Below are 25,476 nucleotides of genomic sequence, written 5' to 3' on the forward strand. Positions count from 1 at the left end.
GCAACACTAATAAAATAAAATAAAATATCGAATCTAAAACCCTGCAGGAAATGAAAACAGATCCTCATTCTCCTCTCCATTCTGGTCCCACCCTCCCCATATTTTAATTGGAGCAAGTATTTGGATCTTCACAGCATTTGATATATATGCTTTAGCTCTTTTATAATTTTTTTAGATTGTGAGCCATGCAGAGTTACTCTGTGGTAAGACATGTGGCCTATAAATTTTACAAACAAACAAACAAAATGTTTATAGTACTTACAGAACATAAAGGAAGCTCCTTATGTATTGGCTATCAATGTATTTCCTTGCTAAGTATGCTGCACGAATTCTCCAGCAGATGGAGTATCTTGATTGCTTTTTTTTTTAAGTTCTGTGTTGGGGAAGCAAGGCAATTCAGTGTGTTTTCATTGTCTCAAGTACTATTTTGTTTATTTACAAGGCTTTTAAGGTGCTACCTTGTTCCTAAGTGAAAAACACGTGTGGACATTTTGCTAGTAACCAAAAGAAATGCTATATTAATTTTGGGATTTGACAATTAGAAATGTTTATGATAGAAATCTTAGGTATTACTGAATTTTAGATTAAAATATTACTTTTTTAATATCTGTAACTATTGAAGAAAGTTGGAAGCTATTCTTTCTTTATTTCTGTTTGTTTTTATTTATTCTTTTGCACTTTCCTTTCACCTATGTTTTAAATAAATTCTTATTTATTTTTTATATTTTATCTTTTGTAGAAAATTAGTAAGGTACAGTATATTTTTTTTAAAAAAGGCTTTTAAATAATTCCAATTAAAGTTGACTCTGAATGAAGGATAATGCCCAACTTCATATTCAGATATAAAGCAAAAATGAAACAAAGTGATATAAATAATAATAATAGAGCATGTCCAGAGCAAAAAAAAGAGAAGCAAACAAACAGATAGGAATTTCATAATCAAAGGATAAATGTTTTTTAAAAATATTATTCTTCATCAGAGGGAGCAGTTTTAACATCCCAATTGCTGGCATCTAATAGAATTGCCAAATTTCAACAAATTTTCTAAAAACTAGGAGGAAAGGAGCCAGTATGATGTCCTGAGGCAAGCTAGTTCAGAGCAAATGGTCTATAACAGCAAAAAGCAGCTCCCGAGAGAAGGAATTGGAATAAGAATAGAATGACCTGGAAGGGACCTTAGAGGTCTTCTAGTCCAGCTCCCTGCTCTAGCAGGAGAGGGATCTGGAGTGTGACTACCTAACTCAAACTAATTGGGAATGTAGATGATATTGGGAAATGACGATGTAAGTGATATATAAGTCTAACTGCTATTGCTACTGCTATTCTGAAATCCACAGTAGATCATTTGGTTTACCATCTGGTAACTTTAGGAAATGTGAATAATAAGGAATGCTCTAATCAGTTTTTTTGCCCTCAACCCAACTGCTTTTTCAAAAGGCTCCTCCCCCTCCCCTTCCTGTCAGAGCAGTTACTGAATCTTATTGGACAGAGAAAAGGCCCAGCAGCCAATCACAGAACTGTTGCTACATCAGATCCCAAGGACTCCTGACTGCTCTCTTCAAAAGCTAAGAAGCCTTCAGGGATTGAAGTGAGGGGAAAATTTTACTGCTGCTGCTGCTGCTCAAAATATATGGATTTCTTTCTGATTGCAGCCCTCAGTGTTTCCAGTACTCCTTTCTTAAATACTTACTTTCCCAACTATACCTAAAACCCTCAAGCGGGGTGGAGGGAGGAACGGGGAGGAAGAGGCTGGAGAAAAACTGCTGAGGAAAATTGCAAATAGAAGCTTGAAAAGGCTGCACTTGTGGAAGTGCGATAGATGAAGCTATTTTAAAGCTGCAAAATTGCTTCTCACATGGGCTTTTAAAAATTCTGGCAGAATATTTATTTTTATTTATAAATAAAAATAAATTATTTACTTATAAATAATTTTATTTATTTTTTATTTATTATGGGGAAGGAAGTTAGTAGGATATTAGAACTGAAGTAAGGAAAAAATAGCTACTGCAATATCATCTCCCCCTCAAATAATGTTTGAATAGATTAGTGTGTGTACAAATGTTTTCCCTTTTTCAATAGACAATTGAAAACTAAATTGGAAGAGAAAGACTAACCAGATCTCGAATGATGTTGTTAAGGGGGAAAATATCAGGGAGCATCTTATGTATAAAAAAGTAAGATATGCAGACAAGTAACAATCTATCAGTAAAGAAGAAACAGACATTGGAGCACAGTCTTTTCTATACAAAATACTATTAGTCAGAAAAATAATTACTATAATTTGCTGCTGTGACTCAGTATGCAGAAATCAACAAGCACAGCTTTTAATTTTTCTCAAGATATGAAGATAAATCTAGTTGCTGACACCTATAGACCACATTATTGTCAAAAGAGCTAGTTCAAAATAAATAAGCTTAAAGGATGCTAAAACTTTTTCCCATAAGGAAAGACAGATAAGTTTAAAAAGATAACTAAATAGATAGTGAAGAGATATGATAAAAGGTCTGTGAACCTTTTAAAAAATTTTTTAGGAGGGCAGCATTTCAGAGGATATTTGGCATACAGACCCATGAATGGGGACTAAACACATCCAGGCAGTGGCAAAGAATGGGACATCCTTTTGCAAAGGGGCAGAAGGGCAGCCTCACCAAGGCACCTCATACTACCCAGATATTCAGAGACTATGTATGAAGTGATACAGCAGAGGAGAGGTGACCCTGTTTGTGCAAAGAATTGTCACCCACAACTTGAGGCACTGATCTTACTACCCCACCTGTCTTGTAGGATTGTTAGAGGAAGATCTGGATTAGAAATGTGGACAGAAGAGAAAAAGAGTGTTATTTCCGACTTGGAATGATACTGCCTTTCTCAAAATGTGGCGCATAAAGAAAACTCAAAATGATTTGTCTTGGCTTCTGAGTTCTGTCAGAACAAAACTTGTAAGCTTTTAAATGTTCTATTCACAGGTAACACTAGATATTCAGGACCAACTTCTCTTCCCTTATTTATCACTGAAGGCAGGAACACGAGTGTTCGGTATGCTCTTACTGTAGGCAATCCATAGTGAATGCTATCTGCCATCAAAATTTTATGAAAATTTGGTAATGTTATGTTTGAAAATGGGATGCCTGTTTATATTTGTTCAAGTTATTTATCCTTATTTTTTTTAAAGATGCTTTTAAGTTTAGCCTGCTTTCCCTATTTGTTTTTTGCCTCTTTGGCAGGTTTAACCAAATAAAATCAAGTGCATTGTTCTTTTTTGATGTATCTGCTTGTAGAAAGTATAACTGCTTCCTTCAAAAATGGGGTCATTATTGATGCCTCTTAATATCACAGAAAAAAGTTTGTAAAGCAGGGAAGAAAATCATACACAGATTGTACTTACAAACCAAAGTTCAACAAGCCAACTAAATCCAATAAAGTACTAACGGTCATTTATACAATGTTAGTAAAGTTAGCAATAATTATATTTCAGCCAAACTAATCCAAAGAAATAAACTTTTGCATCATGTGCCAGAAAATTAAAGCAGAGCAAAGCATTCACAGAAACCATGAATATAAATTATATCTTTCCTTCAGCAAAGCTTTTTTAAACACAGCAATAATATAGCATTATTATTTATTAGATTTGTTAAGGTTGTCCAATTCCCAAAAGATTGTGGGCAGCTTAAAATATGTGTAATACATTCTTTGAAAACAACTCCTGTAAAACAGCATTTCCAATATTAAATAAAAAAAGACTTAACAGGGATTTTCATAGACACCCTTACCCCAGACCTGTATATACTAATCAAATTGACAACATGAACTGTGGTATTTTTCTATCATGAATTGAACCCCCTGTTGTGATATAGGGTAGGTGTTGTATTTTTTTTAAAAAAAAAACTCCTTTCAACTTAAAATGTCACATTTGGTAGAAAACTCTGGAGCATGTAATTTGCTTCAAGTTAGGCATTTTGAAAGGTTGTTTGGAAGTTAAAATATTTGAAGACTGAAATATTTTGAGCACCCAGGCATGAGATCCACACCTCTTTAGTACAATTAAATTCAACTACTGAATATAGTTTAATATTTATTAATTTTACCTTTTGATTGTATCTGATTTTCAGCTTTTCAGCATCTGTATTTCTCTTTAATTCTTTTCTTGAAACTTTGCACCTTTGCTTGTTTTTTGTAAATTACCCCCCTCAACTTATACAAGTTTACATTGGGAATAGTGATGGCAACAATTATTAATGAAGTTTGAATATAAGAAATAGAATAAATGAGCAAACAATGAAAAAATATTATTTGGGTGATTCTCTGCAATTGTAAGTTTATAATTTTCTTTTCCTGCTTTTAAATTTAGATTCCAAAATGGTTGATATTCTCTTAAGCAATCTGGACAAGCTGCTGCTACAACTTGGTATGTTAGAAAGTTTTATCCTAAAAATAGTCACTAAAAGAAATTCCTAACTTTTTATTCCAAGTAGTCAAAATTTTTGGATTATCTGAATTAATTGTACAGATGGCTATTATATAAAGCTCTTTATGAGAGGATGTGACATTACATAGAAATGTCACTAGTTATAATTTCATTAAAGAGTTTCTTAGTTCAGACAAAGATTTTAGAAATTACATATGGAGCTATGTTGTTTAGAGCAGAACAGACTTACAAATAAAGATCATTTAGATATTTGCAGGTCAGATCTGTTAGCCCCAAACTCTTCTCTTATTTTTCATTTTACTTTCCTATTCCCATTTCTTTTATTTTACCTTTTGCGTTTTTTAAATGAACAAGGAGACACTAAACAAGAAAAATAATTGTAAACTTTCAATAGTAAAAGTAACAGAATTAGATACAGAGATACAGAATTAGATCTGGAATAAATAGGGGAAATTACATACTATGATTCAGTGGTGGGGTTCAATTTTTTTTACAACTGATTCTGTGGGCATGGCTTGGTGGGTATGGCAGGGGAAGGATATTCCAGTCAGAGGTGGTATTTGCCGGTTCAATGAATTACTCAAAATTTCCGCTATTGGTTCTCCAGAACTGGTCAGCACCTGCTGAATATCACCTCTGCTATGATTCAAATTCAACTGAAATTCATGTAGAATGGCAATGAAAATTGACCAAACTATGACTGAAAATGCATATTTCTTTTTTACATTTAAATTTGATTTATATCAATACAAAATATGTATATATCTTGTTCAGTTTTTCAGCTTGAACAAGCATCTTACTCCAAGGAATATGAAAGACAACAGATACAGTGTGAGTATATTTTATCAATATATAAAATAGGATGCAATATTGTAGAAAAAAAATGATGCCATGGTTCAATTCAAGGATTTATTTTTACTTTTACTTTTGCAAATTTAGTATCATTTTGAATATTTCATATTTATGAGTTCATATTTCATATTATAAAGTATTTCATATTCTTACTACTTTTTCCAAAGCAATTTTATTTCTGCCTCTCAATATCTTAGATCTATTATCACTTTAGTTATTTTCCCCCTTACCCATCCGCATGTGATATCATAATACAAATATGAAATGGTAGAGATATTTTATCTTTTCACAAATAAGTTTTGTCATTTTGGTGTCACTGTGGTTGGGAACAGATGTTTATGTCTATGCTATGCCATGAAGTGTTTATTTCAGTCTTAAATTCTTTATATACCAGATATACAAAATTTTATTTTCAGTATATACTGCAAACATTTTGGGGAAAAAAAGTGAAATCTGCCACCTACATGAAGAAATAAATAAAAGTGAGGAAGCAATTCTTAGCTTATGCAGACAGAATAATACCAATAAAGAGAACTGTAACATGTAAGTATATTGTATATGCTTATAATTATTTATATAAACCCTGTTTTACCCTTCTTACTTTATTCTTCTCTTCACTGGAAAAATTATCAAAATCACTAAAAATCAATAATAAGAATTCCATAATAACACAGTGATGTCAAAATGATGCCATGTGATCAATGATATCATCATCACAAAATAATGCAATTATGTTATTATGTCACAGCATATGTTGCAAATAGGTAAGTTATGACATTTATGCAATGATACCATATTTGTCGCACTCCTTAAAATTGCTTCCAGATTGCACCCAAAGGAGCTGAAAATATGCAGAGTAATGTAACTCAAATCGTCCGAGGGCTAAAACAATTTTCCTTTGAAGAATGTTTGCAATATTGGAGGTATAATCAGGACACAACCAGTTAAAACTAAAAAGGGAAAATAGTAAACTGATAACGTTTAACTTGTCATTCAATAACACTTCACACTAGAACAGTGGTGGCAAATCTTTTCAGCACCAGTGCCTAAACTACTTATGGAATTGTGCATGCGCACGCCGGAAACTGGAAGAGCAGCTCCCTGGGGCGCTGCACGGGAGCACCGGAAATCAGAAGCTCAGCTTCCCAGCGTGCACATGTGCCGTCAGCTGGTTTTCCGCTTTCTAACACACATGTGCAAGCAAAGACCAGCTGGCAGCCCTTTAAAAATTTGGAACACTGCTAGTCTTCTTTTCATTAGACTAGACATATCCAATTCCTGCAACCATTCTTCACATGTTTTAGCCTCCAGCCACTAATCATCCTTGTTGCTCTTCTCTACACTGTTTCCAGAATCTCAACATCTTTTTTATATTGTGATGACCGAGTATAAAAAAGATGTTGAGACACTGGAAAGAGTTCAGAGAGAATTATATTATAGCTTTGATACTTTGGACAATTCTTAAATTATGCTGACTAAACAAATAAATAATTGTTATCATTTTAAACTTATTGATCTAGCTGGAAACCAACGTATGTTATTTTGAAAAAACATGAAGAATATTTACAGAAAGAACTTCAGAATTGCCAAGAAGCAACAGAAAAAGACAAGTATGCAAAGACATATGAACATTTCATACTACGTCTTAAACATTTGTATTATATTCATTAACCAGAATAGTATAGAGTTTTGAAATCAAATTTTAAAAACTCAGATGGAAACATATTTTTATTAAATTAAGAGAAATAAAATTAATAAAATATATGTACAATACTACAGTGCTAAAAGACAGAATATGTAAGACTGAATAAATGAATGACAGAATTATAATATTATTTTAAGGGGAAAAGGGATTTACAAATCCACATTATAGAAAAAGAACATTGAAATTATAGCCTTACACCTTTTGGCAATAGGAATACAGTCTTTTGGCAGACTGTATTCATGATGCATAATCTACCTTTTAGGAATATGAGAGCTGAAGAGCAATGTCCAGATATTTAAACATTTCAACTTGGTCTATTTTATATCCAGTGATTTCCCAGCCATATTTTGTTAAACACTTAGAGATGGTTATATTATGAATAATTTGATGAAATTTGATAATTTTATAAATTTTATTCATTACTAAATAGAAATGAAAATTGCAGTTGAGAAAAATATAAAATATATTTTCATGGGTAATTACAATTAGGATGTCACATATGGTTAATAGTGATAGTATATATGTCAGGGTTCCAACAGATGCCCTAATTAAATCAAGCAAAGCATTCTGACCATATATTAGTAATAAATACAAATTGTCAGAAATATTCATAGTTAATTAAATAATAGCATATGGTGTTAATATTGTTGCAAAACATCAGTTGAATATAGTGTATATTGTAAAATGTGATCATCTTTTGAAAATACAATTATTTCACCAGTGAAAAATGGCTATTTTCTTGTTTTAAAAGAAAAATGTACCAGGATTATATGAATCAATATCAAGAAGTTTTCAGACAGCACCAAGCAAAATATTTAGAAACAACAATCGCCCAAGAATATTATCGTGAAAAAAAAGAATATGAAGAAATTCAAGATCGAGTTCAACAATATTCCAAATTATTTAAGCAGAAAGAAGCTGAACTTATAGATCTTCACAGTAAAATATGCTTTTAATAATTTTAATTTCATTTATGCAGTCTTTAGACAATAAGTTAAAATAAATGTGAAAGTTAAATTATTGTTTCACAATATTTTCCCTTTATGGGCATATTCAAAATGGCATTTCCCCCTGAAATTAAAAGCTATTGATAAAAAGTGCATTACTCTGAAATCTGTCATATTATGCTTAATGTGTTTATTTGCTTTAAAAATATTGTATTTCTTATTTGGATTAATACTGTTATCCACACATGGATGAATTAATTTATTATATGCTTTACTTCTATATGTTTGGTTTATAAACATTTTCTTCTGGAACTGCTGATTTGGATTTCTAATGTTACATTTTTTCAAAAATACCATGAAGTTTGTAAGTATGTATCTATGCACATCTCCCAAAACTAATATGCCAAAAAAGGGAAAGAGGATCTCTATAAACAGGACAAGATTGCTATGAAATGCAATTGTTCTGAGACCATAAAATCTAGGTTTAATTTCTGTTGAAGGAATTAGCAAAATTCTGTTTTCTTTCTTTGTTGTTTAATAAGATGCAGAACAGTTATGAGATTAAATGATTACCATCTTTTTTTCCAGAACCTGGTCCTTTCCAATCACTTTCTTCATGGGCAACATATATGTATCCATTCAAGTCTTTCTTCCCCCTTTTGATTCTATCATTTATTTATTTATTTATTGAATTATACTGCCGCCTATTCACCCATGGCGTTTCAAGGCAGCTTACAGAATATAAAACCACATTTAAAACAATAAAAACTAACAAAAAGAATCAAATAAATTAATATAGTACAATATAACAAAATCACTCCCCAACTCCCACTCCCTGCCCCGGCGACAGTAGATCACACAGGCCATTTAATGGGCTCCATCCCACTCTGGGTTCTCCAGGCCCATTGGGAGAACCAGGTTTTCAGCACCTTCTGGAAGAGTATTAGAACGGAGGCCGTTCTAATCTGACTAGGGCATGAGTGATTGTGAGTAGGGACTGTTGGTCCAGGAAAGGGCATAACTGGTGCACAACCTGCAGTTGTGCAAAGGCCCTCCTGGCCACCACAGCCACCTGCTCTTTGAGCAGGAATCGTGAGTCCAGGAAAACCCCTAGATTATGCACAGGGTCTGTTTCCGGTAGTGCCACTCCATCCAAGACCAAAGGTATCAATCTCCCTGAGCCAACAAACCCCAAAACCAGAGCTATTCGGTCTTGCAGGGGTTTAGTTTCAGCTTGTTGCTCCCTATCCGGCCCCTAACAGCCTCCAGGCACTGCTAGAGGGAGGACACAGCATCACTTAACTCATCATGGGCTGACACATATTGATGATCCCTCAGTCCATGGTGACAGATGATCTCACCCAGTGGCTTCATATAAATGTTGAACAGGAGTGGAGAGAGTACCAAGCTCTGCAGAACCCCATAAAGTAATGGGCGAGGGCTGGCTCTCTTCCCTCCTATCAACACTGACTGAGAATGGCCACAGAGGAAGGAAATGAACTAGGACAGCACAAGGCCTCCCATTCCCATCTCCCAAAGTCGCCCCAGGAAAAAACCATGGTTGATGGTATTGAAAGCTGTCAAGAGGTCAAGTAGAGCAAGGATGGAAGCACTACCCCCATCCCGCTCCCACCAGAGATCATCCAAAAGTGTAACCAATGCCATTTCTGTCCCAAATCCAGACCTGAATCCTGACTGGTAGGGGTCAAGATAATCTGTTTCATCCAGAAACCTCTGAAGCTGCCAGACAACCCACCTTCTCAATAACCTTCCCCCCAAAGGGAAGATTGGAGAGAGGTCAGAAATTATCCAACCGGGTGGAATCCAGCTATGGCCTCTTAAGAAGAGGACAGACCACAGTCCTTAAAGTGCTGGGGCACTTCTCCCTCCTGTAGGGAAGCATTAATCACCACCAGAGTCCACCCGTCTGTCACCTCCTGGGAAGCTTGATAGTTTCAAGGTGTTAAATCAATTGGAAAGCATATGTACCAATAATGTATTTTGCCATTTAAGAAGCTGACTAAATTAGAACGATGAGAAGGAATTGTGGACAATACCCATATATTCAGGATATGTAATTGTAATCAAGACACCATATAGGGAAATAGGAAGCGCTAGTTTAAATTTGGTTTAAAATGACTCTACTTAGTTAAATAAAAGATTATTACAGTAATTAGTTATGGTATGTATTATTTTTAGAACTACTAAATGTAAATTGTTATCCTTCCATACATCATATTGCATCTTAAATTTTGGGGATAAGATTAAAGCAAATTTGGCTATCTCTTAGAGCCTATGTCTAAAAATGGACTTATACCCTCACTCTTCTTCATCTCTCCCCCTATATGTCTGTGTAATTTTGCTTCAATAGCTCCCCCGGTCCAGTGAACCAATTTGGAGATTTGAGGAGGGATTACACAAAAGTAGAATACTTTGCTTTATTCCTGGATACCATTCTATCAGTGTAGTACCAGTGTAAATTCATTCAATATATTAATGCAATTTTCTTTCATGTTTTATTTGAAATGGAATTAACATTAACATTAACATCATTACCTCGGCCCCAGATTTATAGAAGCTAGCAGAGCTTCATCTTTTCAAATGTTTTATGTAATGTTTTCTAAACTTTTGATCATTTAATATACAAATTATACCATAGTCACTAGACTGTACTATCGTCTAATTCTCAGTTTAATTTGAAATACTAGGACCAATTGTTGGAAGTCAACTTCACATAATTAAAATGCCATATGAAATTAACATGATATGTTTCATGTTAGTTACAAGTTAGCAATTTTTAAATATAGATTTGAATGTGTCTTATATTGTATACTTTGGGGAGGCCAATAAATGATTCAGGTACATGTTAATCACAAACAGTAAATTTGGATGGAGAATAAAATTATTCAAATTATGGAGAATCCAATTCATTGATTTCAGGTGTTTAAATGAAAATGAGCTCTTCATAACTCTGAGCAGCATTGTGGTGCTTTTTAGCTTTTTATGTGAATGTTAAATTGTGTGTTCGAGTGATTCCTTAACATATGAAAGTGCTTCTCTGCGGAAGAACACAAAGGAAACTCTTACTCATGCAGCAATTCTCACACAGCAATCAGCTGAACTTGTCAAAACTGCAAAAGAGCTAGAAAAGAAAATGAACTATTTGAAAGAGGTAAGTGCTTATTGTTATATATGGGCTATATTGAAGAGGCAGGACAACAGTAGAAGGAAAGGATTTCTTTATTTAGCTCTGAACAAAAGACTGCCGCCCAGTGTGCCTGCTGTTCTTTTTACAGGCTGCTGTCCACAATTTCAGCCACTGACGGCTGTTCATTTTCCCGCCTGGAAAATGAACCAATGGGGGAAGTCTGACATCACTGACTTTTCCCATTGAATATCCAATACCCCTCCCCTCCTGGAAGAAGCATTCATCCGATCAGCTGTCACTCACAGACATAATCACGCAAGTAGGAGGGACTCCTGTGAGTGCGACTGGACCTTCACAGTTCACACCGCCCCCCAGCGGTGGCAACCTGACTAGTTGGGTCTGTTGTCACTCCAGAGCCAGTCTCAGGGTTTTTCAGGGGCGAGGCTGGCTCCAATGGAATAGAGGGCTCTGAGTTCCTTTGCTAGATTTCCCCACTTTCAGCTAAATTATCCTGCGGTGTACTTGAGTTTGAGTCCCACCCTAGAGTGAGGAGGCCTCTGTTTTCAGTATTTGTAGTTGTTACGGTTGGTCTATGTTGTGTTTCTGTTTCTGGGGTTTTCTGGTCATTCAGATTCTGTTCCAATCGTCCCTGGAGTTGGTCTATGTGTCTGCTCCATATTTTCCTATCTTCTAGTTCTACTCTATAAGATCAGGGACCTGTGACTTGCACTACTCATGCAGGGACCCATGGTGGCCCCTCTGTATAGTTGTGAGCATAGACCGATTGACCTATCTTCAAATATCTGCATTTACTCATTGAATCTATTGGTGTGCTTGGATTGTAGTTTGGGTGTAATCTATCTAGCTCTGATCTTAACTTCTGTCCCATTAAAAGTTCTGCTGGACTTCTAGGTGCTTCTGGTTTGGGTCTCTTCAGCGACAGACCGAAATCCACGATCATGCATGGTTTTGATCTGTGCTTGCTGCTGGAGCGCCCCGATCCTTTGGATTTGGAGCTGAAGCCACCCCGTAGAGGTGGTGAAGAGGGGGGAGATTGCTAGCCAAGTGGAGGGGAGCTGCATCTCTCCTCCTTGGCTGGTCTAAACTCCCTTCCCCGAAGGCAGTTGCAGCGGTGGTCAGAAATGGCCACCTCAAAGAAGAACCCGACTGGATAAGGTTGTGCAGGAGGAAGACAAAGAGGAAAGCAGGACAGACTAGGATAAACAACAGAGAACATCTAAGCAAGGTACCCTGAATCTAAAAGTACTTAGAGGGATACTTCTGAAAGAAGATTTTTAAGCGGCGAAGGAGAGAGAAAAGGAGGTTAAAAACCCTTTTTTTAACCTTAAAATTGACAATTACAAATGGTATGGAAAGAAATGTATGTTAATCTATTTCGACACTAATGGGCAACTTTAAGCTGAAATCTAAGTGTCAAAAGGAGAATAAAGATTTTTTTCTTGGTCATTTTAAAGCTCTAAAAAGGAAAAGAGTGGAGGCAAAAGGGTGGGACTCGGAATAATGAAAAAATGGAGTGTCACCTGGAAAAATAAACAGGATTAACAGTGAAACTTTGAAAAGACTCCCGAGGATACATTGTAACTGAAATCTTATTAAAAGAGACAGTAACCTACGGAAAGGAAAAGTAAAGGAAAGAAACAAGAAGGAACAGTCTGGGATCATTTGGTGATTTTAAAAAAAGGTTTTGGCATTGGTTTTTTCTTTCTTTTTCTATTTTTACTTAAAGTCAATCAGGTGGTTGTTCAAAAGTGTTTAAAATGCCATCACTCCTGGAGGAATTGAAGATGAGTCTTAAAAAACAGAAAGAAGATGCAGAAAGCGGAGGAAGATCCTTTGGCTTCGTATTTGAATTTTTTGAAATGGAGATCCTGAACTATGAAAAGGAAAAGCTTCAAGAGCAAGAAGAAGGGTGGGACAAAGAAGAAGCCATTTTTAATGATCAAATAATGCAAAGTGTGGTAATAAGGGGGAAAAGGGGGAAAGGAGTTAAAAGTTTGAGATCAAAGGGAACAGCCAAAAAGAAAAATAGTCTGAAAAAGAAGTACAGCAGCAAGGAGAAGCAGAAAAGAAAACTACAGAAGGGAAAATTAGAGAGAGAAGGGTATAAAAACGGGATGAGAAAAAGTGGGGAAAGATAGAAAGAGAAAGAACTTATGAGGGACAAAAACAGGAAATAAAGAAAAAGGGGAAACGTACCAGGATTAAAGGTATCTGCTCAGCTAGAAAACACAGAGACAATGGTTAAATTAAGTTAAAAGTGAGGATTCTGCAAAGGCACAAAAGATAGTGTTGTGACAGTAGAATATTGTAATGAGTTAGAAATGAAATAAGTAAATAATCTATGAGATAAAACTATATTGTTATTTAATGGTATGTTTATTTATAATTAATGCAATAATAAAGAAGAGAGGGAAACATTACAATTGTTTCTAAAGATTGATAAAATATTGAAAAGAAATGTGAAAGATTTATAAGGAAATTTATACCAGTTATTAGAATGAATTTGAATAATTATTTTGCTTATTAATAGTAAATAATTTATAAGATACAACTGTATGACTATCCAATGGTATGCTTATTAACAGTTAAGTAATAATGAAGAAGGGAGGGAAACATTTCAATTGTTCTCAAAGATTGATAGATATTGAAAAGAAACGTGAAAGATTTACAAGGTTCATACCAGTACTAGAATGAATTTGAATAACTATTTTGTTTACTAATGTTTATATATATATTGTTTTTGCTATGTTTTTAGAAGTTTTCTTTTTACATTTTCAAGGGGAAGTACCAAGCAGAGTCTGAATGATGAGATTTACATGATCTAAAATAGATATTAGAAATTTGAATGTTATAATTTTAGAATGCACAAATTCAATGTTTAATGAGATTTCTTATGATAATAACAATAAGATTTAAAGGTGTTGCACTTTGATTGGCAATCATAGGGGGAATTTTGCTTCTTAAGAATGTTGGAAGAGAATATATGAAATTGTAAACAAGACAGACAAAAGTATAAGTACAATGAATAAAAAGATATAGAAATTTAGGTAAAAGAAATACAATTGAATAAGAAGAAAATGAGATAACCATAAAAGAAAATTGAGAGAAGTAAAGGGAGAAATAGTGAGAAGTTGGAAAAAGAGTAATAAGATATGAAGTTGAATACATAAGATGAATATGCATATGAAATTGTATCTGTATGGAAATGTGATAACCCAGAACCATGGTGTACTCAAATAAGATGTTTTATTTGTTTTGTTAAAACTCAGTAAAACTTTATTAAAAAAAAAAAGTTATGCTGGACTTCTGTGTGTGGTGGCCGAAGGTGTGATATGTTGTATCATTAAGAATTTGTCTATTTTCATTTGCCAATCCGCTGGTCCCATTTTTGCTAAGGTTTCCTTCGTGGACCTTACAGGTCTCTCTGCCAGCCCGTTATTCTCGGTGTGTCCAGGTGCTGATAATGCATGGCGGATTCCCTGTTCAGCTAGGAAACATTCAGAATTGTTTACTGTGAATTGGGGCCCATTGTCTGATACCACAACATCTGGTAACCCATGTGTGGCAAACAATTTCCTCAATACCTTAATCACAGCATCTGCTGTGGTGGTTTTCATGATCGTTACTTCCACCCACTTTGAATATGCATCAACAGTTATTAGAAATGTTTGCCCCTGCATTGGCCCTGCCAGGTCTATATGCATTCTAGACCAAGGTGCTTTTGGTGATTGTCATTCTATGGTTGGTGCTGAAGGGGGTGCAGTTCTAGATTCCTGACAAGGCGTACAACCTGCAACCCATTTTTCAATTTCCTTATCCATTCCCGGCCACCAAGTATAACTTCTGGCTAATGCTTTCATTCTTACTATCCCTGGGTGGCCCTCTTGCAACATTCTTAAGATTTGTTCTCTCAGCACCTCAGGTATCACAACTCTATCCCCCCACAACAAACACCCTTTAATTTCAGACAGTTCATTTTGCTGAATTTTAAATGGTTTAAAGTCACCTTCCGGTGTTTCTTCTGGCCATCCCCTCAACACCCAGTTTAAAATATGTGCCAGAGTTTTGTCTTTGGTTGAGTGTTTGGCTATCTCTGATGCTGTGATAGGGCTGGTGGCAATGTCTTCAATGAGGAGTGTGGATGTGGCTGGAGCTGGGTCTTCAACAGGTTCCAGAAGTGGGCAACAGCTGAGTGCATCTGCATGAGTTATGGTCTTGCCTGGTCGATGTATAAGGCAATAGTTATATGCAGCTAAGAAAACAGTCCATCTTATCATTCTAGGGGACAATATGTTTGGTGTTGGTTTGTTTCCTGCTATGATGCCTAGGAATGGTTTGTGGTCTATGACTAGTTCAAATTGTCTCCCATAAAGATATTTGTGAAAATGCTTAATGCCTGCTACTATAGCCAGTGCTTCCTTATCTAGCTGGCTGTAATTCTGTTCAGCTTTGGATAAAGTTTTTGAGTAGAAAGCAATGGGTGCTTTTCTGCCATTCGGGAATTTATGGCTGAGAACGGCCCCTACCCCAAAAGGAGATGCATCACATGTTAGTGAAAGAGGTAATGTTTCATTATATTGTACTAGAACACTGTTAGAAGTTAGTCGTCCTCTTATGGATTCAAATGCAGTTGCTTCTCTGTACCCCCAAGTCCATTCTGCATTTTTATCAAGAAGTCTGTGAAGTGGTTCAGGAACTGTCACTTTCTGTGGTAGAAAAATACTGTAAAAGTTTAAAAGTCCCAGGAAAGCCTGTAATTCTGTTTTGTTTGTTGGAGTGGGAGCTTCCTTAATTGCTTTTATTTTACTGTTGGTGGGGTATATACCTGTATCATCAATTAAATATCCCAGAAATTCAACACTTGGTACTGCTATGTGACATTTCTCTTTTTTCAGTTTAAGGCCAGCTTCTTGGAATCTGCTCAAGATTAGCCTTAGTCTTTGTTTAAGTTGTTCTTTGTCCTCTGCTGCCACGAGGACACCATCAAAATAAGGTACCACCCCCCACAATGCCCTGTAGTAGGCGTTCCATTAAGCTTTGAAATAGTCCAGGGGCTACTCTGACCCCAAATTGCAGTCTTTTGCATTTGAAAGCACCCCTGTGTGTTACAATGGTCTCAGCTTCTGCTGTTTCTTCATCCACAGGTAACTGCTGATAGGCTTGAGCCAAATCTAATCTGGCAAAAATTTTCCCTTTTCCTATTGAATGCAATAGATGTTGTACAACTGGCACTGGGTACACGATCTGTTGCAATGCCGTATTAACTGAAATTTTATAATTAGCACAGATTCTGACTGACCCATATGGCTTAACTGGAGTGACTATAGGGTCTTCCACTTAGCGTGATCAACTGGCTCTAGTACTCCCTGGGCTATGAGTTTATCTAATTGTTCATCCACTTTGGGTCTCAAGGAGAAAGGGACTCGCCTTGCTTTTATTCTGACAGGGGGAACTTTTGGATCAAGGTTGAGGGAAATAGGGGTCCCCTTATACTTGCCTAGGGTTCCATCAAACACATCCTTGAATTCAGTCTGCAGGTCCTCTCTTATTTGATTGTGCTCCTCTGCTTGCATGGTGTGGATGGTCACCTCTACTTCTATGGCTCTAAACCATTCTATTCCGAGGAGGCTTGGTACTTCTTTGTCCACGATAGTTAAAGGCAATTCACTGGTGAAGTTTCTGTATTTTATTGGAAAAATTCCTCTTCCTAACAGGGGAATTCTGTTCTCTTGGAAATCTTTTAGTATTAAACATTGTGGTTTTAGGTGTTGTCAAGTTATGCCAGGGATTGCTTCTTTTATAGTTGTCCAGGACACCATAGATATGTAGGATCCGGAGTCAATTTCCATATCACAAGGTTTTTCTCCTATTATCACTGTGATGTTGAATTTCTTTGATTTATGGTGATCAGAATGACCCACTATTGTGTGTTCATAGTCTCTGTCCTTCTCCATTCTATTCTCTTCCCTCCTGTAATTTGAATGAGGAGGTCTCTGAAATCCCCTTTGTTGTGGGCCACATGGATGATTAGGGAATCCTGCTTGTCTCTGACTGGGGTATGCTGGCAGATTTGCTCTGCATGCTTCAGCAATATGCCCCCTTCTCTCACATCAGCGGCAGATAGTATCCCTGAATTTGCAAACTGCCCTGGGGTGGTTCCCTTTACAGCCTGCACACCATAGGGGTCTTTGGCTCATCCCTTGAGCCCCCCCCCCCCGATCAGGTTTTACTCTATGTATTTCTTCCTTCTCTTCTTCGGAGAGTTCTCCAATCTCACCCTCTCCCTGATATTTGCTGGTCATCCCCCATGCTGAGTGAACGCTCTCGGATTTCTCAATTTTAGCTGCTGGTTTTTCCAAGATTTCTGCTGCTCGGGCTTCCTCTATTACTTCTTTTAAAGAGATGCTCTTTTTAGTTATCAACTTCGTTTGCAATCTCAGGTCCCATATTCCAAATACAATTCTATCTCTTAAAGGTATTCCCACATTTTCAAACTCACAGCCTGCAGCAATATCTCGTAGGTTTGTAAGGTAATCATTTATGGTCTCATATGGTTTCTGTTCTCTGCGGTAAAAGTCAAGTCGGTGAGCCAGTGACGATGCAGCGGGAGCATAATGTTCTTTTAACATCTTGTGTAATTCTTTCCATTCCATTGTTTCCACATCTTTGGGACCAGCTAGGGTTCTAGCCATTTTGTAAAGGTGATTCCCACAATATCCCAGGAATAGAGCTCCCTTCTTCTGTTCTGTTGCATCCTGCAGTGAATTCACTTCTAAAAACATTCGAAATTGTCCCATGTACGCGACCCAGTCATCTTTTTCGGATCAAAAGGTTCTGGTTGAGCATGGGTGGACATTCTGATGATCAGCACGGTGATAGCAGCATTCAGTTGTTAGAATTTTCCGTCTTCACCTCGTTTCCTTTGTTCTCTTCTAGAATCCCATCCTCGTCGCCAGTGTTATATATGGGCTATATTGAAGAGGCAGGACAACGGTAGAAGGAAAGGATTTCTTTATTTAGCTCTGAACAAAAGACTGCCGCCCAGTGTGCCTGCTGTTCTTTTTACAGGCTGCTGTCCACAATTTCAGCCACTGACGGCTGTTCATTTTCCCGCCTGGAAAATGAACCAATGGGGGAAGTCTGACATCACTGACTTTTCCCATTGAATATCTAACACTTATGTTGCAGTCTATGTGAACATATCACTGCATCAGATCACAGTGGAAAAGTATTATTAGAGATTGGAGTGTATGAAGTATTTCTGAAAATGAGAATCTAACCTAAGTAGTTAATGCATAACTATATTTATAACTATAACAGAAAGGAAATGTATTTATAAGAAACACATTATAGGGATAGTTTAACACCTAATTAAGTACATTCTGTCAGGAGAAAAGTCAAAGACGATGTGGTTTGTGCATATATGCATGGAAAGTTAGACAGAAATAAGTAACTTTAGATTAGCTGGGTGACTAACCCCACAGGGTTGTTTTTTGAGGAAAATAGGAGGAGGAAAATTAAGTATGTTTGCTATCTTGATTTATCTGTAAACATAATAAAACTGAGATAAAAATAAACAAAACATTTGCACAAAATAAATGCATTTTGTCTTTTAGCATCTAGGCAATGTTACAGAAGATCAAAAGCACACTGAAGAGATGGAAGAGGATTCTAATGTGATAGAAGAAAAAGCAAAAAATAGAGAAAGAAAGAAGGACTTTGATGAAAGGTGGCATTTTAAAATCAAATATATCGCATTAAAACATGAGTTATAAAGAGATTACTGAATGCTGAAATCTTTCTTGTCCAGAAGCTTTCCCGCTTACAAATTCATAAGAGTATTAGAAATTGTATCTGCTTTACTTATTATTTTGTACAGAGATTTAAATACAGGTTTAAATACAGATTTTCAATATAATATTTACACATAAGTTGGCTATTACAGCAAGGTTTATATTATATGATACTTTTCCTAATGTGAAAGTTCCCTTGCAGTGATTACCTTGGAATGGAATGGAATCATCTTACATTGCCTAAAAATATAAAAGGGCAATTGTGTGATCCTGGTAAATGGAGTGACTTTTCTAGATCAAATCAGTTTGGGGGAAATAAAGGCGTGCATAAGTGCACCATCGTGCCTACCGTCCCTGTCCTATTGTCCCCATTTATTCATACCTATTTCCTGTATTCTTACTCATGTTTATACTTATACCTATTATCTTGTAAGCGATTGACAAATCAAATAAATAAATAAGTAAAATAAAAAATAGTCTAAATAAGTATAGAATCTCTCTAGACAAGAAAATATCTCAACTTAAAAAGCAGATCCAGCTCCTAGATAACACATATTCACTCTAGGAACCAAAAGTAAGTAACATATGAATCCTCAAAGAGGCAATGTGGTTTTTTTCCATTTGTTTTCTCCAATAATCAAAGAACATTTCCACATTAGTATTTCATATGGTATCTCTAATTTCTATTTTATGTTCCTTCTTCTGTTCCCATTCTAAAGCATTGGAAAAAATAGATAATACTTGAAGAAAGATAGTTAAAAGTAAACAAATAATCCTTCAAATCATAGCATCTTATTTAGCTATAAAATATTACATTTATATATAATTTTTGCCTTTCATTAAACAAAATACACGGAGAGGAAAAACTAAAAAAAACCCAACAAATTAAAGCTAAAAAGGTCAACAAGCCAAAAAGAAAACCAAAAGAAAAAGAAAAAAAGTAAGGAAAAAAACAAAAGTTGGGGTGCATTGTTTATCTTTTATTTATTTATGAATCAAATTTAGAAATTGCCCATCTGCCTCACAGAGACAGCGATGCTAAATTAAAATTAATTATATTGTATAATAATGTATTGTTTTCAAAAAGAAAACTTTGTGTTAACAGTTTTAGTCACAGGTAGGTCAATAATTTTGTAACAATTTGGTATTTTTCCTTGGTTTTCATATTTCTATTAAGAAAGTTGCTCAATAGACATTATCCAGTGAGGGACTTTAAATAAGATTGTGCATTTTTGTATGTCCCTATCATTTATTTCAAAGTAAAGTAAAATACGTGTCTCAGATATTTCCATGTTTCTTTCATTGATTTAAAATTTTCTTTCAGCTTGTTCAAAGAGAGTCAACCTTTATTGAAAAAGAAAGAACAAACGTATAAACCATTTAATCTACCTAGCATTTTTCAGAAATTAGTTCAAAGTGTACCAACTGTGAAACCACAATTTCAGATCACAGACAGAGGTAACAAAATATTAAGAGATTTAGCTGTGAGATTTTTAGGTGAATAAAAATAAATGTGCTACATGTTCATAATCAGCTGTATTTCAGTTCATAATCTGTATATGAATACTCAGTTGTCTGCAAACAGAGTTTTGTAGAAAGAATTGTGTTAAGTCTAGTTAAGAAACAGCCTTAAAATAATATAAAATATGAAAAAAATAAAAGGAAATGAAACTTTTTGCCCAAAAAAGCATTGATAAAGTATTATTAGTACTGGACTTGCAGTATATTTTTATTGATTTCTAACAGCAGCATCAGAACAATACAACAATACTGTATTGAGCTCAAAATTTTCATTGCTAAGCAAGGCAGTTGTATAGTGAGTTTTGTCCCATTTTTACAAACTTTTTACCACAGTTGTTAAGTGAATCACTGCAGTTGTAAGTAAATCATGCAGTCATTAAGTGAAATCTGGCTTCTCCCATTGTCTTTGCTTGTCAGAAGCCAGATGTGGAAGTTTCAAGGTTTCTGATCCAAGACAGTGTAACTGTCATAAATACATGCCAGTTGCCAAGTGCCCAAATTTTGATCATGTGATCTTGAGGTTGCTGCAATGGCCATAATAAGAAAACTTGTTATTAGTCATTTTTCCAGTGCCATTGTAAGTCTGAACAGTTACTAAATGAATGTTTGTAAGTCAAGGACTACTTTTACAGTCTCTGTGACTCGGGTGGCATACAAAATAAATACATACATATATATACCAATATAGATAGAATGTTAGATATTCCATCTATGGATAGTGCTGGTTATTATTGCTATATGTGTACCATTTCCCCTACAGCATATATACAACCTGTGATATGACTTACCTGTGTCTTTAAATATTTATATATACATTTGAATATTATAGAATATATTAAGATATTTCTCTGCATAATTTGATATCTTTATTGCAGGAAGTACAGATGTTTCTATATCAAGTTATACTGGAACTAGTTAGTCAAATACAACTGACTGGGTTCTGTTTTCTATGGTGATGTGCCATTTTTCCCTTTCAAGGGAGAGAGACAAAGTCCTACTCTGAACAGATAGAGCTATTTTGCCAATTTATCCTCTTACAAGAAAGAAATGTCACATCCTTTGTGGGCATAGCTTTCCAAGAGCCTGGCATAGGGTTTTAAGCTAAATGTGTCATTACCATCTCAAACTGAACATGGACAAGATGGTTGTACTTCCAAAATCTAAATCGACACAGAACGTTTCTTAAAATCTTTTATCAGTATAGCCCATCAACATTTGTAATTTTTATTTGATGAATATGTCCATTCTTCATGGCTGAATAATTGTAGTAGAATGCTGGCCAGATCATAGCCATATTGTTCTGTTGTTCTGGGCCTCACTGAACTACCCTTAGTGTCCTCTGTTTTTAGTCCCTGTACTACTTGGATGTTTGCAGAAGGTCAGCACAAAGTTGTATCAGCATGAAATTTGTAATCCCTATAGCTGATTCATTCACTGACAAACCATATGCAACAAGTAATCCTTAATGGTACTATGTCTACATGGAGAGAAGTAAGCAGTGGGGTGTGCCCCAAGGTTCCGTCTTACACCCAGTATTTTTCAATATCTTCATAAATGACTTAGATGCGGGAATAGAAGGAGATCTATTCAAATTTTCAGATGACACTAAGCTGTGAGAAATAGCCAACACCCTAGAAGACAAGCTCATGATCCAAAAAGATCTTGACAAACTTGAACAATGGGCCCTATCCAACAAAATGAAATTTAATGTGGAGAAAGCAAGGTTTTACACCTGGGCAGAAAAAAGGAACATGTACAGATTTGGCAAAACCTGACTCAAAAACAGTAGCTGTAAGAGGGACTTTGGAGTCCTAGTGGATGATCACTTAAATATGAGTCAGTAGTGTGCAGCGGCAGCCCAAAAAGCTAATAAAATCCTTGGTTGTATAAACAGAGGCATAGAATCAAAATCGTATGAAATATTAGCACAACTTTGCAAAGCCTTAGTAAGACCACACCTGGAATACTGCATCCAGTTTTGGTCACCACATTACAAAAAGATGTTGAGATTTAGGGAAAAGTGCAAAAAGAGCAACTAATATAATTAAAGACCTGGAGACTAAAACATATGAAGAATGGTCATAGGATTTGGGTTTGGCTAGTCTAAAGAAAAGAAGGACTAATGGGGACATGATAGCAGTATTCCAGTATTTGAAAAGCTGCCACAAAGAATCAATTTATTTTCCAAAGCACCAAAGGGCAGGGCAAGAAACAATGGATGGAAACTAATCAAGGAAAGAAGCAACCTGGAATTAAGGAGAAACTTCCTAACAGTAAGGACAATTAACCAGTGGAAAAGAAGTTGCCTTCAGAGTTTGTAGGTGCTTCATCACTGGAGGTTTTTAAGAAGAGACTGGACAGTCGCTTGTCTGAAATGGTATGGGGTCTCCTGCTTGAGCAGGGAACTGGACTAGAAGACCTGCAAGGACCCTTGCAGCTCTATTCTGATCGATTGATTGATTTCCTACTAGTCCAGCTTCTGCCTTGATTCATTGCAGACACCTTCTCTCCTAACATGTTAACAGGTTAACATGTGTTAACATTGCTTCAGTTAAAAAAAAAAGGCAAAATATGGCCAAAAAGTTGTTGCCAAGACAATTTTGTGTTATGGTGGGTGCAAATAGCAAAAACCCTTACTCCAATATTGTAATCTTTTTTACCATAAGATGACTACTACTATATGATTACCTTTTTGATGTTAGTTTTATATTATTCCTATGTGAGAATCAGCTGAATAACATAGAGCTCATAATCTTATATAATACAGGTGCAGAAAAGAAAGAGGATCTGGCAGGACATTCACCAGTGACTAGTATATATTTCAACCATATGGAAAATGAAAATCAGGTATGCAAACAAAAAGCAGAATGACTAATATGCATCCATTAGTTCAACATAATAAAATGTATTTTAAAAAATGTAGTACATCTAAAGATAATTTTGCAAAAAATTTCTGTTTTCAGTCTATTGGGATTCTTTTTGTCTTCCAAGTCATCATGTGGTCAGTATGGGCAGATCTATCTATTGTATGAAATCCTTTAGATCAATTGCATTTTGTTTACATTTAAATACAGTATAGTACACAAATTCATAGGAAAAACAGGAAAGTTATTTGAAAGATATGTTGTCACAGTATATAGGGTCCAAGCATCCAATGTTCAATTCTTAAAGACATGCTAAAAATAAAATAAATAAAAACAATTAAAAATACAGGATTTTCACTACGTTTTCCTTCTAACAAAATGGATAAGGAATGTAGTAGCAGGGAGGAATAAGGTCACTTGAGTATTATTTTTAGTGCTCTAGGAGAATGAATGGGTCTTCTATCAGAATTTTATACTACTCTTAATTTGAAATACATATTGTTTTGTTTTAGAAATGTGATAATTCAGAAACCAATATTGCAGAAACAGATTCATCTATAACAAATGATCCCAAGGAAATATCAAATAGGTAATTTTTCAACCATCCTATCTTCATTAATAATATATAGTTTATGAAAATATATGAAGATATTTCTGCTGATGTAAATTAATTATTTTCTTAATTGTTTCAGATTATTAGCTAATCAGAAGAACACACTTACTAAACAATGCTTTAACATTGAAAATACAAAAGGTAAAAACTAACTAAAATATGCATTATATATACTGCCGTTTACTGTTATGGTAGCTGATGATAAAGCAGATTTTATTAGAAAAGAGATGAAAATAGTTTACTCTCCATACTCTTTAGGAAGATTGGGAGACTCATTATAACTTATTTGAAGCAATACAAGTGATTTTGTATAAATATTACTAAATAATATTTTATTAACTAGACCAGTTAAAATCATATTTATACATTTGTATTACTGTTTTTATCACCAGTTATTTAATCTTTTAGTTTTTATTATATTTTATTGTAAATTGTACAGTAATAATATGGTATAGGTCAAAAATTTAATATATTATTTTAGATTTTATTACTCTCAATCAAATATATTTTCAACATTTTATATATAAGTGTGAAAAAACAATCATAAGTCACTTTTTCAATGTGCTGTAACTTTGGTAACTAAATGAACTGTTGTAAGTCAAAGACTACCTGTATAAATAAATAAATACATAAATTTGTATGTGCTGTTATGCCAAAGTCAACAATGACTACTATTTTGTACACCTAATGTTCCACATTTTATTGTTTATTAATTACACACAAGATGTGACATCTCTCATTAATATGGAATATACCTGCTTAATCAAGCACCATTTCTAGGGCTGTGCAAATTCTTTGAAACAGGTTCTTTGGAACATATGACTTTTTTGTATTGTTAAAGCAAATTTGTCTTTTTTCCAAGCTCACACAACTGTTGTTAAAACTGCTTCTATTGTCTCATTGTATTTTGGATGCAAAGCCTGTGTGTTCTGAAAGATCTGTTTCAAAGGATTTGCATAGCCCTAAGTTGGAAGAAATATCCATCTGATTCAGTTTCAAGCTGGGAGAAAGACACTGGAAACATGGAGGCTGATTGGAAAGATGGTTTAATGATGAACAGAACCACCAGTGTTTATGGTTCTGGTGCAGCTGACAAAATGGAGTTGAGAGTGGGGGCAAGGCTTTATACCTTCTTCGGGCTTTGTACAGGCTGTTCCTGTACAAAAACATGTCCTTTAATATTCTATTGGTGGTTGTCAAATTCCTATGGGGCCATGTAGGGGTTATGTAGGGGTCATAGCTGGCTCTATAGGCAAAAGGGAAATGCAAATCCTAGGTACTTGTCTAATCTAGTCGACCTCTGGCTTATTCCCAGGTGAAGTTTGGATTGCTCTGGGATGGTACAATGAAGAGGCTTGTGTTTTGAAAGGGTGTTGAGCAATTCCTGTTGTGGCTTAATGGCTTTTGTCCTGTTTTGGAATTTGAATGAGGCGCTGCTTCTAATCCTACATTCTACCTTTGTTCAGACTTTGCTGAAGGGAGTTTCAAAATATCAGGTCTTGAATGAATTTCTGCCTGTGGTATTTGGTTTACTTATGAATTTAGCTCTCTAGATATTTGTCTTCCTCTTTCAATAAGCTCTTCAT

At 35.3% G+C, this 25,476-nt stretch overlaps 1 protein-coding gene across 1 annotated transcript in view; it reads left to right on the forward strand.

Annotated features, from left to right (window-relative positions):
* C1H14orf39 (chromosome 1 C14orf39 homolog) overlaps nt 1-25,476 on the forward strand; it is a 37,074-nt gene that overhangs the window by 7,166 nt on the left and 4,432 nt on the right. Inside the window, exons 2-13 of the mRNA XM_087932869.1 lie at nt 2,967-3,049; nt 4,349-4,405; nt 5,201-5,257; nt 5,695-5,821; nt 6,799-6,888; nt 7,735-7,922; nt 8,519-8,561; nt 10,982-11,317; nt 20,217-20,350; nt 23,181-23,260; nt 23,790-23,866; nt 23,970-24,031. Of these exons, the coding sequence (XP_087788995.1) occupies nt 4,357-4,405; nt 5,201-5,257; nt 5,695-5,821; nt 6,799-6,888; nt 7,735-7,922; nt 8,519-8,561; nt 10,982-11,317; nt 20,217-20,350; nt 23,181-23,260; nt 23,790-23,866; nt 23,970-24,031 (1,243 nt within the window). The 5' untranslated portion in view covers nt 2,967-3,049; nt 4,349-4,356. The remainder of the gene's footprint in view (nt 1-2,966; nt 3,050-4,348; nt 4,406-5,200; nt 5,258-5,694; nt 5,822-6,798; nt 6,889-7,734; nt 7,923-8,518; nt 8,562-10,981; nt 11,318-20,216; nt 20,351-23,180; nt 23,261-23,789; nt 23,867-23,969; nt 24,032-25,476) is intronic.

This window comes from Pseudonaja textilis, chromosome 1, assembly GCF_049901715.1.
Source record: "Pseudonaja textilis isolate UNSWEBS1 chromosome 1, rPseTex1.2, whole genome shotgun sequence".
NCBI classification, from domain to species: Eukaryota; Metazoa; Chordata; class Lepidosauria; order Squamata; family Elapidae; genus Pseudonaja; species Pseudonaja textilis.